The 21,179-nt window shown below is 32.9% G+C and overlaps 1 protein-coding gene across 1 annotated transcript; it reads right to left on the bottom strand.

Moving 5' to 3' along the window:
* Positions 1-13,221: 13,221 nt before the first annotated feature.
* Positions 13,222-20,710, bottom strand: LOC131944346 (uncharacterized). Its single transcript, XM_059304902.1, has 4 exons — positions 20,665-20,710; positions 15,887-15,955; positions 15,521-15,586; positions 13,222-15,249 (listed from the first exon to the last, which is right to left on the bottom strand). Exons 2-4 carry the CDS (start codon positions 15,942-15,944, stop codon positions 14,333-14,335), a joined length of 1,041 nt encoding a protein of 346 aa, XP_059160885.1. The 5' UTR covers positions 15,945-15,955; positions 20,665-20,710; the 3' UTR covers positions 13,222-14,332.
* Positions 20,711-21,179: the final 469 nt, after the last annotated feature.

Raw genomic sequence — 21,179 nt, 5'->3', positions numbered from 1 at the left:
GGGGGTCAATATAAGATAGGCGTTATCTTTGGGAAAATTCCGGAAGGCCTTTAGAACTGACCGGTCCGAATTCCCTATATAAACATTGTTAATTTGGTGAAAAACGATGAGTATTTGCGAAACCACCTTTGGTATACTTTGGCTCTGTACATCTGGCTCATTTTTTTAATACACCTGGGTAAATAAAAAGGCCGTACGGAGAAGCTATTGGTCTGCCTCTGCTCGTACGGCGAGGGCTAAAAAGTTACCACGAGTGACATTCTCCTTTCATCAGCTATATAAAAAATGCCTAAATATTAGTAAAGGTATCACCTAGATACTAAAGTGACCCACGCTTTTCTTTATAGTAATTAAATAGTAGTGGCTAATATTTAGGAAGATAGCCACGCTTTTTTATAGTTATTTAAATAGTAGTGTATAATTTATTTTCTACTTTTTAGTGCATTATTACATAAAAGCTTGTTATTTAAACGTTTTTTAATGAATTTTTTTCAGTACTTTACATGTTTTATTCACAATAGTTACATGACTAAAAACCGTTGTCAAGTTTATAGCTTAAGTTTCAGTAAAGTATTATGGGGTAGCGTTGTCTAGTGGTAAAGAACTAGACTGCTGACCCGACTTAAACCATAGCGCGCCAATTGAACGTGATGACGCACTTTTGAGCCCCCTCGCTCCACGCCCAACACGGCCGTGATGACGCGTGTGTATAGATCTACCTACTAATTCGGCCCAAATTTAATTAATTTATAAAAAATAATTATGCCACCAATTAAGTGAAATTGAATGTCACGATGCATTGTCTTCAGTCTTTACCCACGTACCAATTACGAACCGTATCTGTTAGTTAAAGTGTTTGCAATTTCATACGGCCGTTTCGATCTAGACAGACATACCGACAGACTGATGAGGAAGCAAGTTAAAAAAAGCAATGTATGTTTGTGTGTGTGTGTGTGTTTGTGTCTGTCTTTTATGCATAACTACACCTCTAATCACATCGCCGTGAAAATTTGGGAAGTTGTTGTGAATATTCCTGGGGAGGTTTCGCAGGGGTGGTGCCTTGGCAGGGCGCGATTTTTGTTTTTTCTCTATATGCGGTATATACAAACAATACAAACCGTTCACACGATCGCCATAAAATTTTGGGACAATGTTGAGAATATTCCTGGGGAGGTTTCTACACTAAAATCATTTTCAAATTCACAGGAGTGGCGCCCCGGCAGCGCGTGATTTGTTTTCTCTCTATATATGGTATATAAAAATAAAAGTCGATTGCGGTTTCACAGCGTTCATCCGATAGCCATCAAACATTGGGGAGGCCATTAGAACACTCGAGGGAACGGTTCTGCAAAAAATCTTTTATAATTTTGTAAGGGCGGCGCCACGGGAGAGACTATTTTTCTCTATATACGGTATATAAAAATAGTAAAAGTGAATTGCAGTGACACCGTTCACACGATCGCCATGAAAATTTGGGAAGATGTTAAGAATGTCCATTTGGGCATTTGTCTCATTCGGACAAGTGTCCATTCGGACGTTTGTCGCATTCGGGCAAGTGTCCATTCGGGAAATAGGCCTTCGGGAAAACGGCATTCGGGCAAGTGTCTTTCTGGAATTTGTCGTAGTCCCCATTTTACCATCAACTGGTTGAATCGAAAGAATTTAAAGAGCTGACACCCAATACAAATATTTAAAATTTATCAAAAGGCAAACAAAGAAGACCGCAAAAATGAAAAATAAAAAATAAAAATTAATGGAAACGCCAATATCTAGGAAGGCATATTTAAAGCAATTAATGGACTAAATTTATACAACGCATCAGGTCAAGGCAGCCAGTTTATGAATTCTATGACGTTTGTAAATTATAAAATCGCCAATCTATAAGAATATTATTGTACATCCATATCAATGTAATCTTAAAACCCTAAACAGACAATTAATTAACAGCCATCTAACAACCAATACTGTTACTAAATAGCGACTAAAGAAATATTTACCGAAATCTTAGTGAACACGCTCGAAAAATGTTTATTAACTAATAAGCTCGGGCAAATCAAGTTGTGTACAGGGCAAAAACATAGAGAACCAAACACACTTTATTTCAAATAAAAGAGTAAACATAGCTTTAGTTGTGGAATTTACAAAAAAAAAAAGCTGAAATATCACTTTTTTTTCCTGATATCTGCTTACTTTCCAGAGGCATCGTGAGGGAGGGGTGGGCGGACCGCACTGGGCTACACCATTTAGGGGTAGGAGTCACACCAAGGCAAAAAATAGCAAAAGAAAAAATGATCGTTCTTGAATGTGTAATTAGCATTAAATATTCTTCTAAGAGTGGATCGGGGGGGGGGGGAAGGTTGACAACATGACGTAAATCTGCTAACGATAGATAAAACAAGGCCACATCCAGTCGTATCAAGATGAAAATCGAAAGTAATATCTTTGGACACTTTAAAGCTATTACTGAACTGTGACACCAACTAATCGTTGTATCATTTGCCCGAGGAAAGAGCTTTTGCTGACAATTGTAATATCTGATATTTCAATCAACTACTAGCATGAGTGTGGCATCAAATGTAATTATTTTCTACAAAAGCAATGATTTTTACGCTTGAATTAATAACTGTTAGAATTAGGCCCCTCAGTGCTTTTTCTTCGTAGATTAATATATGGTGACGCCACTCGACAAAAGGATACGTGGATGTCAACAAATACATCAACCACCGAAGTTGATTGCGATGAAACCACATTGGAGATTTACAAATCTACATATCAATAGGCAATAACAAAGTAAACAACAGATAAATATAATTGGTTGACTTGCAACATTGACACGTTTTAAAGCTTTTTCGATTACAAACGTTGTTAAAAATGTATTTGGGTGCTATGTTACTCATTTTCCTATACATAGAAAAGAAGACGAAGTTCATCCAGAAAATGGGTAGCTTCTAATATATTTAAATACGTAAAAATATATATGTAAATGCGTATATATATATATATATATATATATATATATATATATATATATATATATATATATATATATATATATATATATAATTCTTTTGGGTGGTGTTAACACCATTAGGTCAGCACCGGGTGACACCCGACCTAGCGACCTGCCCAAAGAACTAAAATTACTAGACACGTGAAACAAACAGACGAACCAATCTGGAAAGCGTGATTAACAAGGATGTGAGAGCAGACGAGGCAATAAATATCAATATTAACAAGACCAGACGTGGCTTCAGCTAACTAAGCCGGATATATTATTGCACAGCCTTGCAACTCCAAATCGAGATAAGAATCTTCAAAATAAATGTTAAGTCAGTATTTCATTATGGCTCGGAGAACTGAAGGGTTACCAAAACAAATAAAGTCTTCCACAAACAGATTTGCCCATGGGATACTATGTACAATGTACAAAAATAACCTACAATGTAGGCAACTTCAACACGTGGATAAAAGCACTTTATAACAATGTAAGCACTATAAGAGTATTTAGCTTATCAAACATGCGGATAGAAAATATTGGACTACGCTGTTAACAGTGCAAATTTAATACAGTCTGAGAAAGCAAAAAAGACAGTAGGGAAAATATTTATCAATTTCAGTACAGCCAGTGGCGAAACGATCTGAAGCCGACAAATCGAATGTTTTATGAACGGGATAATTGGTGACAAAAACGACTACAATACACACATCACATTGGTTCACACACACACATACACACACATTAACGTCGTTGTTACATATACAAGTGACAAGACATGACTCGGAGCATGTTCAGTAAAAATGACAGAAAATGGAACAAAAAATTGTAACACAACAAGTTTCACCTAAATGTAATTAACATATAGGTCTATAAGTCACCTAAAACAGTATTCATAACAAAAATTCAACAAACTAACAGTTTCATGAAACAACACACTCATTATGGAATTCATCTTTAAATACATAATTAGAAACATTGCAAAAGACACATTTATACAAAGAAATATTAATGGTGGGGTGGGATTTATAAATACAAAAATCAACACTTTTTAGTTAAAAGATTTAGAAGTACTTAGGACAAACCGCACAATCACACTTTTATTTAATACTTTGTAGGACTTTAGAATATTCTTGAAGTTAATATCACAACACAACATTACATAAGATCTGGTATAGAACATTTTTTTCAGAGAAATATTGAACATATTTAAAAGAAACAGTAACATAATTGGAGAAAATACACAGAAAAATAATCGAATCCCTAGTCAAAAAATAAACGAACCAATTACATCTTAATCTGAGCTAAAAAATACAAAACAATACAATACAACAGTTATAAACAACGCATGCAAAAATTTACTTTAAAAAATATTATTGGATACGTGTATCTTCCTCAATGAGTCGCTTAACCAAAGCATCGCCCTTCCCCATCTGAGTATCAACTTTTTCATTTTCAATGGCATGTGTCAGTTTTTTAGACAACCTAGACCATGGGTTCCCAAACTGGGGGTCGCGAAGGGCTTTCTATGGGGGGGGGGGGGGGTTCGCGAACTGGTAGACTAAACACTAGCAAGAAAAAAAAAGCAATAAATATTTAGAAGAATATCTGAAATTCGGCTAACTTACAATTAACATCGCAGGAAATATAATAGAGAAAAATAATGCGTACTGGGCAAAGTTGTTCTAAGTCATGAGTATGAAATGTTCAAAACTAAAACGTCATTTCATGAAGCTAATTGCAAACGTCAGAGACTTAATCGAAAATAGTTTTCTTCAACGAAACAGCATTAGTGCAAGCTTCATATGCATCACATGAAGTAGCATTAGAAATTGCCAAGCAAAAACAACACAATAGGAATAAATCTCATCAACCCCTGCAAGTTGAATGGGGTGAAATTAATTCATCGGGATTTCAGAGCAGTAAAGATGCAACAAATAGCTCTACCTAATGATACTATTCAGCTGCTTATAGCAGAATGTCCGTAGATGTTAAAGAACAAATTTTCAATAAAAGTAAGTTTTCACCATTGTTAGCTTTTGACGTTGATATATCAACATACATTAGTTCGTGTTCGCAGTTGCTTGCCTTTGTGAAATACATTATTTCAGATGATAGCAAAGAAGAGTTACTACTTCGTGAAGATATCATGGAGAAAATAAATACGTTTTTTTTTAACTGGATGATTAAAATGGGAAAACGGCTGTGGGGTTTGTACGAATGTTGCGCCTGTATGTTTGGGTCAAAATCGGGCTTTCAGAAAACAGTAAAAGATTTAGCTCCCTAACCAAGAGGAATCCACTGCATGATTCTCTGGTATGCTCTCACCAGCAAGACTGTTTCGACTCCATTGCTAATAAAAGTCGTAAATTAAATTTAATCTGGAGCCCTAAATGCTTGTCTGTTTTAAGAACTAATCGTGTTTTTTGCAAAATTGGCGAACAAAAACAAATCTTGGAAATATTGCCATTTTTGAGAAACTCTGCAGTAGATGAATCTGATTGTGAGATAAATAAAAAAACTGAAAGATGAGATTACTGGGCATGTTAAATCTCTAGAAAACAAACCGTGGCGTTATTTTCTCTGAGCTGAAAGAAGAAGAAACTGCACTGACGCGTAACCCATTCTCTGCGTCCCTTGATGTTGCCAACATTCCCGATGAATTACAAGATATACTTGAATTTGCGGAATGACTCCAAGTCGTATGAAAAACTGCTCACATTTTTGGTGTAGTGCGCACCAATTATACTCAAACCTGAAATTGATTGCCTTTCAAGTTTTAGTACCTTTTGTGTCTACATATCTTTGCGAGAATAGATTTTCAACACTTTTCAAATTAAAAACAAAACATAGAAATAGATTAAATGTTGAGAATGACATGAGATTGGCGTTAACAAAATAAACTGCGAATGTTGAGGCTAGTTAATAGAATGAAATTTTACTCATCGTTATCAGTATTTATTTACTTTGAAAGTCTACAAGAAATTCTTACATTAGTCCTTATAATTTCCTTATTCATTTCGACTTTTTAATTCCATGGGGGTCGCGGGCCACTTACTTTTTGTTAAAGGGGGTCCACTGACCTAGACAAAACAACCGCTCACTTCAAATTTCTAGAATGAAACTAAATTTATATTCACTACACATTAACAGACTCTAAAGAATTCGCCACTCTTTGCAATTCCATGCGAACTTCATAACTAATTTACATTAAGATTAACTTGCACTCAACTAATCACATGATAATGTAACACAATATATAACAGGTTAGATAGAGACAGGGGCGTACGCAGGGGATGGTGGGTTAGGGTTATATATTTATATAAATAAGTAAGCAATATGATATATTCGTTTTTTTTCAGTTCTAAAAAGATACGAAACACAGAAAGCGCTTATACATGCTAACCAAGAAGGTATATTTCTTCCAGGTATAATTTACTAATCATAAACCATTATAACGTAAACTATTATATTGCCTTTAGTGTTTTAATTTTTATCCGTTTTATACTATAAAATATTTGTTGTTTTTTTTTTGAGGGTTTTTTTTTTTGTTGTTGCTATAGGAAATCATGAAGCTGAGATGTGCTATGGAGGAGAAGCTGATCTACACAAACATGTTACTGGCTGTACGAAGAATCCAGGTCACGGAGGTTTTATACCTCTTAAAGATTTCAACGCAAATTGTCTCCCCTCACGTTACCATGACGACGACCTTTTGTTTAAGACAATCAAAACATTGGCAGCCCTAACTGTCCAGGTGAAGACTAAATTCACCAGTCTAGAGAGACCAGAGTTTTACCCAGGCACTCAAGTTCCATATCCATGTTATAATGACAGAGGACGTCACGTGATGAGGTTAGGGACGGGGAGGGTGAGGTGGGTTAATAAGTACACAGAGAGTGACGGTGACGTAACTTGTCGTTGTGCCAAGTGTCAAGTCTCTGCCACACCCAGCAAAGTGTGGGGGGAGATTTATGTGTTTACGACTAAACACGTGGTGTTTGATGACAGTGAGGCGAGACAGACCAGTTGTGTTTTAGGTTTTGATGACAATAAAAGTCCAGTGGTCAGTCTTGATGGCTGGGAGGTGTTTGGGGCAGACAATGACAGAGATTACTGTGAGTTAAGATATGTGACATGTGATTTAGAGTTGGTTGATGAACTGGACAAGATGTATCGGCACTTTCGTGTTCAATGTAAGGCAGTAAGGAACAAATACAGGAGATTTATTGTTGAGGACATCTTGACCGTTATAGTGTCACATCCTCATGGCTGTCCTAAACAGGTCTCTGTAGGACAATGGACACACAAACATGAAAGGGCCGGCAAGTACACCAGGTACTGGTACACAACATTTACATGTCCAGGATCCAGTGGAGCGCCTGTCTACAGGCCTGTTTGTGACAAGTCCTTGTGTCACCATCCCCATAGTGGATCAAACGCTGAAGGAAATTATAGTGGTGAGTATTTGGGCTGATGTAACTTTTAGTTCTCTCCCCTTATCACCATAATGTAAACAAACAAAATAGCGTAACGTTTCAATTTATTGAAGTGATTGTTTTTAGATTTATGTCTATTTTCATTATTTTATTTATTTTAAATAATGGAGACAGATATTTTGGCTTCTTTGAGCCTTTTCGCTAATTTTCATGATGTATTTGAGGCATGTTTTGAAAAACTGTGTAATAGCTTTGTCTATACCATGTACCGGCAAATTTGTTGTACTATCCTCACGATGGATTCTTAAACTATGTTTTAAGAGTCTAGTTGTTTGTAGGCCTATATGTAAACACAATTATTACGCAATAAAAATTAAATCATAAAAGAAAATATGTTTTATGTTTTTACTTTAATTCTTAAATTGCTAATTAGCTTGCTGACTATTCGAAAGTATTTGTGTAAATTTGTCCTGTATTTCACAGTTTAGACGCACTTTTGGTAGTTTTAAAACAACAGAAATTCAACTTCGAAAATGTACTAAGCTAACATAAATAAATAAATAAATAAATAAATAAATAAATAAATAAATAAATAAATAAATAAATAAATAAATAAATAAATAAATAAATAAATAAATAAATAAATAAATAAATAAATAAATAAATAAATAAATAAATAAATAAATAAATAAATAAATAAATAAATAAATAAATAAATAAATAAATAAATAAATAAATAAATAAATAAATAAATAAATAAATAAATAAATAAATAAATAAATAAATAAATAAATAAATAAATAAATAAATAAATAAATAAATAAATAAATAAATAAATAAATAAATAAATAAATAAATAAATAAATAAATAAATAAATAAATAAATAAATAAATAAATAAATAAATAAATAAATAAATAAATAAATAAATAAATAAATAAATAAATAAATAAATAAATAAATAAATAAATAAATAAATAAATAAATAAATAAATAAATAAATAAATAAATAAATAAATAAATAAATAAATAAATAAATAAATAAATAAATAAATAAATAAATAAATAAATAAATAAATAAATAAATAAATAAATAAATAAATAAATAAATAAATAAATAAATAAATAAATAAATAAATAAATAAATAAATAAATAAATAAATAAATAAATAAATAAATAAATAAATAAATAAATAAATAAATAAATAAATAAATAAATAAATAAATAAATAAATAAATAAATAAATAAATAAATAAATAAATAAATAAATAAATAAATAAATAAATAAATAAATAAATAAATAAATAAATAAATAAATAAATAAATAAATAAATAAATAAATAAATAAATAAATAAATAAATAAATAAATAAATAAATAAATAAATAAATAAATAAATAAATAAATAAATAAATAAATAAATAATAATACAAAACACCTATCTATATGTCAAGATATTTATTGTAGAAATTAAATTAAATGCAGTTGCATTTTACTATTATAATGCATACATCACACCTGTAGACAATCATGAAGCTGAGATGTGCTATCGAGGAGAAGCTGCTAGACAAGAAAATATTAATGGCTGTTCAAAGAATCCAAGTCACAAGGATTTTATACCTCTAAAGGATTTCTATATTAATTGTCTACCCTCTAGTTACAATGACAATGACCTCATGTTTGAGACAATCAAAACATTGGCAGCCCTAACTGTCCAGGTAAAGACAAAATTCACCAGTCTAGAGAGACCAGAGTTTTACCCAGGCACTCAAGTTCCATACCCATGTTATAATGACAGAGGAAGCCACATGATAAGGTTAGGGACGGGGAGGGTGTATGGTGTGTACAAAAACACAGAGAGTGACGGAAAAACTTGTTATTGTGCAAACAGTCAAGTCTCTAACACACCCAGCAAAGTGTGGGGGGAGGTTCGTGTGTTGACAGCCACACACGTGGTGTTTGATGACAGTGAGGCGAGACAGACCAAGTGTGTTTTAGGTTTTGATGACAATAAAAGTCCAGTGGTCAGTCTTGATGGCTGGGAGATGGAGTGGGAAGACATTGAGAAAGACATGTGTAACTTGAAATATGTGAAATGTGACTTAGATAAGTTAGATTTGGTTGATGAACTTTACAAGATGTGTAAGCGCTTTGATGATCTATGTAGGGAAGTAAGTGTCAAATACATGAGATTGGTTGATGACGACAGGTTGACCGTTATAGTGTCACATCCTCATGGCTGTCCTAAACAGGTCTCTGTAGGACAGTGGACATACACACGTGAGAGGAATGACGATGATTATGATAATGATGATGATGATAATGATCATGTTGATATTGGCTGGACCTGGACCAAGTACTGGTACACAACATGTACATGTCCAGGCTCCAGTGGAGCGCCTGTCTACAGGCTGGAAGATGACAGGGTGTTGTATCAACATTCCCACAGTGGATCAAACGGTGAAGGAAATTATAGTGGGGAGCACATCTTCTGGTGTAACTGTTAGTTCTCTCCCCTTATCTACACAATGTAAACAAACAAAATGACGGAACTTTTCCCGTCATTAAACTGTTTGTGTAAAGACATGCATGTGTTGTAAACATTTTATAATATGTAAATGGTTAAAACAATTGTTTTGATTGATTCAAACCGTTTAACCGTTGTAATTTGCATCTACCATAATGTATTTTACGCACTTAACATGTTTAATGTTGTAAATATTTTGTGTATAACAAATGTCCGCAACATTGTTGTTTTAATCTTACCTTGAATTGTAACTTTACATATTACTATGATATTACATTTCTTGCTATTTTTATTTCTTTAAAAAATTATTACATACTAGAAAATAAAGCCAAAGATAAAACGTATTTGTTTTGCTGTTAATTTCATTTTTATAGACTAATTAGAATTAGAAAAAAGTTATTATTACCGTCATGCTCTCGGTGGTTTTAAAACATTCCCAATTCAATGTAACGACAAGACCGACATGTATCCTATATAATGATAAATACATGTCTAGTAATGATTAATTTCAATGAAGTGAAGTTCTAATAAACGTAACTGATACCAGACACAACCGTTAAGATCTACATCTTGTGTTGTCCTACTCCAATAGAAATGTTAAGTGAGATCGGAGTTTGTCGCTCTGATAGACTGACACTTGTGTAAACATTTTCTTTATTTTTATTTCTTGTAAATACTTTCACCAACTTTATATTTGCTATGTAAATAACCTTTCGTTTGGGAATGGGGGGATTTTAGGTCCAGATGCATGAAAGAAACCCTGCAAGCAAACCACTTTCAAGCTTAGACACATGAAGTAGGCGGTAATGTCGGTGTTTTTATTATAGAGTATCGATGACGTCATTTCTTTTAAGGTGGGTGGGGCTTAGCCCCTACTCGAAGAATAAGGTCAACGAAAGTTACTCAACATTTGATATAAGGTAGATAATTAGATCTTTTACTTACATGTGAAATTTCATTTATCTACCCTAAACAGTACTCAAGTTATATGCTTTTGAAAATTGAAAATAGAATAAGTTCCACGTCCGGGTATCAGAAATCTCTGGAAAGTTGATACAGAACTACAAATTTGCAGTGGCGTAGCTACCGTAAACTTAGCGTAAGCAAGGGCCCTTTTCCCTCTTTAAATTTTTAAAAACTTATACATTGGAATTTTAATATTTGTATTATAAAAATAATTTTAAAAAGAAAATGGAAATCCAGTTTCTTTTCTACTGTAGAATAAATCACAAAGTTCCAAAAAGGCCCACAAACCTTTTGTGAATGGGTTGTACAGGGCCATCGGTATTAATAACACTATATGCATTGTTGGGCGAGCCGTTAAAAAAATTAGACTATTTTGTTAGATTGACAACCGGCACCCGCAAATTTAAACGCATCTCTAAAAATTCTCTACCTCACCGCCACAAACCTGCACTACCCCTCCCTTCTCAACTCCCTGTACTCTCCGAAATTCCATCCGTCCATGATTACAATTGAGCCATTTTTTTGGTTATCAGTCGTGGACTGTGTTTTCACAATAAACTACGTGGAAATTTGGTCAATGTATTTCTGTCAGTTTTAACCTTAAAATAGAATTTGATTGTTGATCTAATTTATCTGTAATCAATATGCCGCTACTTAAAGAATTTTGTTTGTCTGCCTCATTGTCCATTATGCATTAATACAAAAACGATCCAATCGCCAAGAAACATTGGGAAGTCATTAGAATAATTCAGACAAACCTCTACTGACCGTGAAATTTCCTACCACAACCCCACACAAAAGGTGCAGTGCCTCACCCTCGAAGAGAAGCCAGAAACAAATCTCTGACTCCTGTAGAGTTTTCTGTCATTAATTTTTTTTTTTTAAATTTCGTTCGAAGAGCGGCTCCTTGACAGTAAGGCGGTTCAGTTTGCCACCTAGAGTTTCTTAGCACCTGGTGTCATTTAATTTCTGAATTCAGGGTTACTGCTGAATTCAACTATCAAACTGCACAGGTGCATCAGCCAGCGCCCCGCCCCCCCCCCCCCCCCCCCGTGAGCACTACGGCACACACAATTGTTTTAATAAGCGCCATGCCCTAGGGATACGGAAGGCTACTATTATCAATGGCTAAAGAAAATAAAGGGGTGTCCTTCCGCCGCCTTGGCAGTAGTATACAAATAGGCGCCCCGAGTCTCTCCATTATTATGATGTTATGAAACAAGCTGTAGATATGCCCTTTAGGTCAATAACTTGGCCATCCTAAGTATCGAACATACAAAAGCAGCTCAAATGGACTTCAAGGAACATATTAATCATTTTGCAAAGTTATAAGAAAGAAAAAAACAAATCTAAATAAATCATTAGCAACAAAAGTTACAATTTACAAAATGTCCAAGTTTTTAAAGAGCCACTAACATTATTTTTTTCAATTTTGGGATATTTGATAAGGATGTGGTAAATAAATTTGATTTATGATTTGAAATAAATAGCGTTAAATATGAACTGATATTGATTCATATAAAAACATACAAATGTTTCGCACAAAAAGCGCTATGATAAAAATAGTAAACCAATAATAATATTAATCCACTTTAGAAGCTAATAACTTGTTTTTCTCTTTTTCTTTACGGATACCACTAACCCAAGACGGAAAACTCCGACTACCTCGTTTGGGTATCTTTTGATTACCGTGCATCTCACTGGGCTTATCTTCCACCTCCAGTACCTGGCTCAATGGTAGGAAACTAATAATTAAAATACTACATTACTCAGGTCAAATTAATGCATACGGACAGGTAGAAGAATGCACTCTAGATAAAATAACAGTCCCCATTTAACGATATTCGAAAAAAGTGGGCACTTTGGCAGTGGCAAGCATAGACCCACGTGGCTGGCTAAAGCACGACTGTGGGGCTTGGCTGTCAGCTGTACGTGTACTCTCTAACTCAACTAATCCCACTTTAAGATAAAGCTGTTCTCTTTTCTTTACAGTATAATATTTTTATGAGTTTAGAAAATGAAATAATATAACTATTAATATTATATATGTGCATGGAACTGGAGAGACACACCTTGACATCAAAAGAGCCACATGCTGCTCGCGAGCCGCGGGTTGCCGACCCCTGCCCTAGACAGCCTAATAGAAATATTGACATCAGAAACAAAAGTTGTTTGACAACAATGTGCACATTTTAAAATCAGGCAACATTCACATTAGTACATAAAATGAAGGTAACAATTCAACAAAGTAGTTTTATCTTAAGCATTTATTTTCTAATATGTAATAATTTTGTAAACAAATAAGAAGAGTAAGAAATGTAATATGTAAAGCTACAATTCAGTGTGAGAATAAAACAACAATTTTTACAGACAAAATAAATATTTACCACATTATAAATGAAAAACGCATAAAATACGTGGTAGATACAAATTAAAACGGTTAAACGGTTTAAAACAATCCAAACATTTGTTTTAGTCACTTAAAGGTAATAAAATGTTTACAAGACATGCAAGTCTTAACACAGTTTAATGACGGGAAAATTTCCGCTGTTTTTACAAGCTTTTATTTAACTCACTTCCTAGTCAGTCTGTCGACAGTCATCAATCTATCTAAATCGAAACGCCAGAGCGAAATTGCAGGCACATCAAATGGACAGATACGGTTCTTAGTTGGTACTTAGTTGGGTCAAGACATGAAAACAATGCAACATGACATTACAAGTTTGACTTAATAGTTAGCCTGATTAATTTTTTATGACTTAATTAAAATTTGTTCCAAATTAGTAGACTTTCTCATCAAACTGTTCCGCGCTTTAAGACACGCGTCATCATGTTCAAAAGGTGCGCAATGGTTTTTAGTCATGCAACTCTAGTGTAATTAAAACATGTAAAGTACTAACAGAAATTCATAAAAAACGTTTTAATAACAAGCTTTTACGTCATACTGCATTTTAAAAAATAGCAAACTGTACAGAAACAAATGCTTTTTTGCTAGTTCCATTATTGTGCATGCATCAGAAGAATGTTAGAATGTTTTGTAGAAGTTGGTGATTTTTGTGTTGTTTTTTTGCCGTCCTCTCAAATTTATGTTAAAAATGGTGTAGTACAATTTTTAAGACACAAAATTTATGTTTAATTTGTTATGCTTGTTTGAAAAGAATTAGGACTTCAATTTTTCTTTTCTATTATTAGAATTAAGTAAGGGAAAGCTTACAGCTTTTATAGTCTTTGTGACAATCGGTGCTAAAGTCCTCATGAGGTCGGAAAAGGTAAAAAAAAATGTTTCTTAAGCGCATAACCTTTTTTTCTAATTGTCCTACGGACTTAAAATTGGTATCCACGTTTTTAGAATTATTAGTACTATGCCGAAAAACCAAAGCTATTGTTGTGTGACTGATTAAAAAAATCAGTTTGGAGTAGTAACATACTCCCCACTATAATTCCCTTCAGAGTTAGCTCCACTATGAGGACGATCACACCAAACCCTGTCATATCCTAGCCTGTAGACCGGCGCTCCACTGGTGCCTGGACATGTACATGTTGTGTACCAGTACCTAGTCCTGGTGACATCCCTCTCGAGTTTGTGTGTCCATTGTCCTACAGAGACCTGTTTAGGACAACCATGAGGATGTGATACTATAACGGTCAACTTGTCCACATCATCAAACATCCTGTATGTCTTCCATACTTCCCAACAAAGCTCATCAAAGCGCCGAATCATCTTGTCCAGTTCATCAACCAACTTTAAGTCACATGTCGAATGTCTCAACCAACACCAGTCTCTCTTAATGCGTGCCTTACCCCCCACCTCCCAGCCATCAAGACTGACCCCTGGACTTTTATTGTCATCATAACCTAAAACACACATGGTCTGTCTCGCCTCACTGTCATCAAACACCACATGTGTGGCTGTCAACACACAAACCACCCACCACACTTTGCTGGGTGTGGCAGAGACTTGACATTTGGCACAACGACAAGTTCCGTCACTCTCTGTAGATTTATACAAACACCTCACCCTGCCCGTCCCTAACCTCATCACGCGACTTCCTCTGTCCTTATAACATGGATATGGAAATTGAGTGCCTGGGTAAAACTCTGGTCTCTCTAGACTTGTGAATTTAGTCTTTACCTGGACAGTTAGGGCTGCCAATGTTTTAATTATTTCAGACACGAGGTCATCGTGAAAACGTGATGGGAGATATTTTATGTTGAAATCTTTAAGAGGTGTAAAACCTTTGTGACCTGGATTCTTCGTACAGTCAGTAACATGTTTGTGTAGATCAGCTTCTCCTCCATAGCACATCTCAGCTTCATGATTGCCTAGCGAGTCAAGTGAAACAAATTATTATAAACAGTCTAAAAGCAGCTAGAAACTAATATACATTCACCTATTATTAGTATAATTTTGATTAGCTATACTATGTTTACACAAACACTTAATTTAGCAAGTCTGTATAGATATAAATTAAACGTTTACCATGTCCTTCATTTCATCAACTATAAATTTACTGCAATAAACTCATTTATCTGTTTTCACTAGCACAGGTTTGTATTTTTAGAATAGAGTTTACTTATTTTTGTCACATCTCACCTGGAATAAAGACACCTGTTTGGTCACTTTTGATAACTTTACTTGGACTCTCACAATATGGCACATCTAAAGTAAAATAATAAGAAAATAGTACATACATTACATTATAATAAAAGTGACAAGAAATGTGGCATTAATAATACTGTACCCTCTCCATTTTCAAAGTCAGGTGTATAAGAAATTTCATATTAATAGAATTTATCGAGTATTTAGCATTTATTCTACACGTATAGTTAACAAAAGTAGGTTATAAAGGAAAATATTTTAAAAGAATATGAATGTTAAAAATTCCGTAACAATTTTTAGTTTAGGTAAGTTACTTAAAGATTTGGTTAAATGAATGATTTAACGTTTATCTGACCCTACCTGGAGTCGCACTTGGTGGCTCCGATTTTCTTTCTCTCACTTTCTTAGGGGTTTCCATTGTTTGTGTTGCTGTAAATGAATATAGTTAATTAATATAAATCAATATATGGCGATTAATATTTCACAAATGTAGAATTTAAAACATATAATTTATAACAAATATACCAGTTTCTGCAGTTTAAGAAACAAGTAGTAACATTTTGAGATAAATGAGTTTAAAGATTAAAATTTACTATACAACATTACGTTTTTATATTATTTATTTGTTTGGAGGAGCAACTTAAATAAATTCTTTAGTATTACTATTTGTTTATAAGCTAAAGTTAAACTAGAGGAATAACGATTAATGTTTGGTTTGATTTTCACAAAAATGTGACTTAAGTACTTTTAGCGCCTGACTCTTCAATTTATACAACAAATAAGAACACTCTTAATAATTTTGTGGCTATAAAGATATCACCTATCAGCTTATTATTTATATGATATTAACTTCTGATAGACTTATTAATAAATTATTTGTGACTTTCTACTTTTTCTTTTCTTAATTAAGAAGGGAGTTAATTTGAAAATAAGACCTTAAAAATGCAGCTAACTGAAAACAAGTTAATTAAAAAGTCTAGTGACATTTAAGCGCAATTTCCTTATGTTATCTAAAAATAGCTCTGTTGTAGCGTAAATCAAGAGCAGGGTTAGTAAAACCATTGGTTAGTTATTAAAACGTTTTTTATTAATTTTTTTTTCAGTATTTTACATGTTTTATTTACAATAGAGTTACATGACTAAAAACCATTTCGCGCCTAGCTACTGAACGTGATGACGCAGCCATTGAACTTGATGGCGCAGCTATTGAACGTGATGACGCGTGTGGTGTGGTTGGAAAAAATGCCTACTAATTCGGTCCAAATTTTAATTAATTCAAAAAAATTTTTGTGACCGAACGAAAGGATATTTTCGAATACTTTCTTCGGCAATATTGTTCTAAATTATGACAGGAATCGATTGGTACAAGTTTCAAGTCGCTAAGTGGTCTGGTTGCCGAGATATGGGCAAAAAACTGCATTTTTTCAAGGTTTTTTGGCTTTTCCTGGAAATCCATGAAAGAAACTAGGAATTTTTATGGCCTATGCTCATCCTCGTAACTTGCTTAACATAATTGCTTTTAGAACTAGTCATCGATATTGCTTCGTTGAGGAGGAGATACGACTTAAAGCTGCGGACACACATTCATCCATTCATCCATCCATCCATCCAGAAATGACGGGCTAATAAACGCAATTCTCCAGAATAGAAATTGCGCTAAAAATTACCTGATTGACTATGATACAAATGTTGGGATATCAACTAGCCTGCCACTCACAACTTTCAACTAAACCTTGAAAACAAAAGTATTTATTTTGCTGGAAACAATGTTGATCAATGTTTATTTTCTAAAAGATAATTTATGTACACAATAGTCTGAAATGTGATCCTACAAAAATATATTTTTGTTTATTCTTAGCTAATCAAGATTCGAGCTTAATTGTAGAGATTTTGTAAATCATATAGTCTTAATATCCCTATCAGCTTGTTTGCAGTTAATTTTCCACCACTATATTTAATAGCTATATTAAGTGTTGTATTAAACATTCGAAATAACAGCTAATGTATTTGCACTAAGGTTGCAGAAACAGTAACTTAGTTAAACAAGCTTGATTTATATAAACGATGTAACTTCTCATCAACTTCTGTGGATAAATTGCATAATCTAATTAGTTCGACATATTCCCATGCCAGGCCGTTTAGGGCCCACAGCCGCCATAATCAATTTTTTATAGCTAAAAAATAATTTTCTTGTAAAAAAAATCAAACAGATCTACTACAGTAGGGATGTTCTACTGTAGCTAACACGTGCTGTTTCATAGAGGAAAAAAAACGACATATGAGCTACATGAATTGTAGTGTGAAAGATGGGCAAACGTTCAAACCATTTCCATGACTTATTTCCCTTTTTTAAATAGTCAAATATGTGCGTTCTTAAGAAACTTTTTATAGATCTGCACTAAACAAATTAAAAAGCAATTACTTCTTCTAATTTTTATTTGAAAAAAATACCTAATAAAGAATGATATATTCTAGTTCCGCCACTAAGCATGCCCAAATGTTCAGATACTGTTAAAACACATTTTAAAATAAAATTATTTATCAGAATAATCTTGTTTGGTAGTCATAACAGCAAATAAGTTACCTAATTAACCTGGATCTTTAATGAGTTTAATAAAAATCAGTTTTTAAAATGTTACTTTGAAATCTTATAAACATAAGAAATGGGATAGAGAATGTTCTTGCAATAATAGTCGTCACATAAAAATTGTTAGTATTTCAAATTAATTCATAGGATGAAATAAAATGTATGAAGAATAACTTTGGAAAGAGAATCAATTTGTCCTTCATATTTTTTGTAGATTTACTACAGTAGAGCCCACCAGTAGAGTTAATTATTGAAACACAAATAATTTACATCGAAATTGAAAATACACCCCCTATAAATCCCATATATGTCTTCTTGCACACTTATAAATGTGTGTATCTGGCTAAGATACTACCATGTAAAATGACGCACTAGCACCAAACGTTGGAATTACACTTCATACTGAATACTTTAAGACATTTAGTTACTTCATTCTGTTTAATGTTTATATTTTTTGCACTATTAGTATTATCTAATTTTTGACCGAATCATGTAGGCCCTATATTAATTTCAACCACTCATCTTTTACCCCACTCTACATTGTTAGCACATTTAAGAGAAGCTTATTCTGTGTTGAATTAGATGAGTTACAGTTAATAACTTAATTAATGTAGCTTCTAAATTCTAAAGCAGTGTATGTTTATAAACATAAACGTTTTAATTTTAAGGTAAGTGATGAATAGACTCTTGATCTAGATCTAGAATAGATCTAGAAATTTCTAGATCTAGATCTAAATATTTTAAAAATCACAAACGACTAAAAGATACAACCACTATTTATCAAGTTATAACTACTTAAATTTCGATTGAAATTAAGTTAATTTGCTAAATAAAAACAATCTACAAAATATTAATTATTATTATTTTTTTTGCATAGTCTAATACTAACATTGATTATGCTAGAACTCGATTTTTTTGAGCATCAATCAATACTACGCGCTTTAATTGTCAAATTTTAAATCTACTGACAATTATGTGTGGAATCAAATTTTACATTACCAGGATGTCTACTATTAATTATTGAATTAACCATAAGTATAATTGTAGTCGTCTATGGGTACAAAAGTTGTTTCTGGAAGGTTTTGTTTTAACTATTTAAAATACGTACATTATTATTTAATATTGTATCATTCCTTCTGCTACATAGATCATTATTGCTCAAAACTAGAAACAGAAGCTACGGTAATGCTTTACATTATTTATTATTATAAAGAACACTGTTTTTTCAAGCACCTCTTCTGGGGAAAAGGTGTGGGGGTGTTGTAAAGCTCCACCTAAGGCATGTCTACCGCCCCCATCCTCCCCAAACAAAGTAGAATTTGTATAGAAAAAAATATATTCTTTCATTAAAAGAATGCACCAATGTCAGAGAAAATAAAACATCTTTGTATAGAATGTAATACATTAAAGCAGTATAACAGCTATGATATTTCATTTTAGACTTCGTCCGGTGCCCCCTAATCAAAAATCTCCCATTCCATAAAAAAAATATTAAAAAAAAATAAGTACCATTTTTTAACATTCCCAACTCCTTTTTAAAGAATGTTTAGTGCGTGTCCTTTCAAACAGCGGAAACACGACAGTCCTCAACGGCGTAATAGGTGCCTACATATTAGGTCGTCACGTCATTGAAGAACTTATCCTTCTCACACTGAAACTTTTACATTAAAATCATAGACTTCGCTATCAGTCAGTCTGTTACAAATTCAGTCTTGACCACATAATTTTGTCAAGTCCTACCCCTTCTATGGTCACTTATAAGCTGCTGAATGAAGTATAATTATACACTACAAAACAACAAACTCCCCCACTAAGGACAGATGATGGGGAGAGGACGGGTGGTGAAGTATTGTACTATTCTTCTACCTCATCCGACCATCTTTGACACTCTATGGGACGGGAGCTGAATGCTTTAGAGCAACACAACCCTGAACTTACACTACGAATCAATAACTTGACTGTAAAGTTTGTTTTGTTTCCTCTAGCGTTATAACTTTTATATCGTTGTTTCTAGTGTGTTGGAGAAAATTGTATTTGCTACATTTACAATTGTATCTATACATCAAAAGCATGTACGATAATTAAATGAAAATATGCAACAATGTTCATCAAACTCTTGCCATTTATTCATCGTCTCTAGATCTATTAATTAATTATTCTTTTACTTGTAGTTTTATAATAATTAATAATTTTTATAAAATTAGAAGTAAAAGAATAAAGCCAAATGAATTGAAGGACAAGAACATTTTACGGACAGTTTCTAAATTGTTTGTAAAAACAACCGGCTTGTTATATAAGAGTAAGTGTGTTAAATTTAGAATATAGATTATACGAAATTATGTTTACACTAACTAACTAGTGTTTACTATTCTTAACTCTTAATCTTAACAAACTCACTGTAAATCAACCACTTAGTCAAACACTATTATTTATTTGTTATTAGGTTTCAGTTGATCGCAATTGATGCGCATAGCCTAAATGATACAGCTATAAGGCTAGACCTATATTATAAAGTATTATAAAGTAATTCATCAACAAACTTAAACTCTACCTTCATCATCATCTGCGAATAAAAATGTTTTCAAAATGGCCGTCCATTGTGTTACAACGAAATTCTATTTATAACTTATAATTTTTCCCTGTTGTCTGATTTCCCCGCTAGGCTACACCGTATTATCTTTACTTCAACAAATGTGACACAAATAGACCACATGTTATTTTACCAATGCTTTCTTAATTTCCCATACACAAGTAATAGGTCTAAAAGATAGTTGAAATATGTACGATACACGTATTGAATATTGTGAAGTACCGAGTAGATTAATAAATACAATCCTGCAGAAAGTCAGTTAAATGTAAAAACTTTCGTCCTTCGTATTCTTTAAGATATTATTTAAATTAAAAAATTTTGAGAGCTTTACAATGCAATCTGATATACTTTTATCATAGCATTCAGAGTATTATTTTAAAGTAGTGAAGCGACTATAATAATATGTAAAAAAATATTTCTGGCGATCTGAAGTATTATGGTGCATCTCAAACAGAAAAAGAAAATGAAGAGGTTAA

The sequence above is a fragment of the Physella acuta genome, unplaced genomic scaffold, assembly GCF_028476545.2.
Source record: "Physella acuta isolate Inbredline_101_S28 unplaced genomic scaffold, ASM2847654v3 ptg000489l, whole genome shotgun sequence".
NCBI lineage: Eukaryota > Metazoa > Mollusca > Gastropoda > Physidae > Physella > Physella acuta.
The sequence above is the reverse complement of the archived record's forward strand: the minus strand, read 5'-3'. Positions and strand labels throughout refer to the sequence as shown.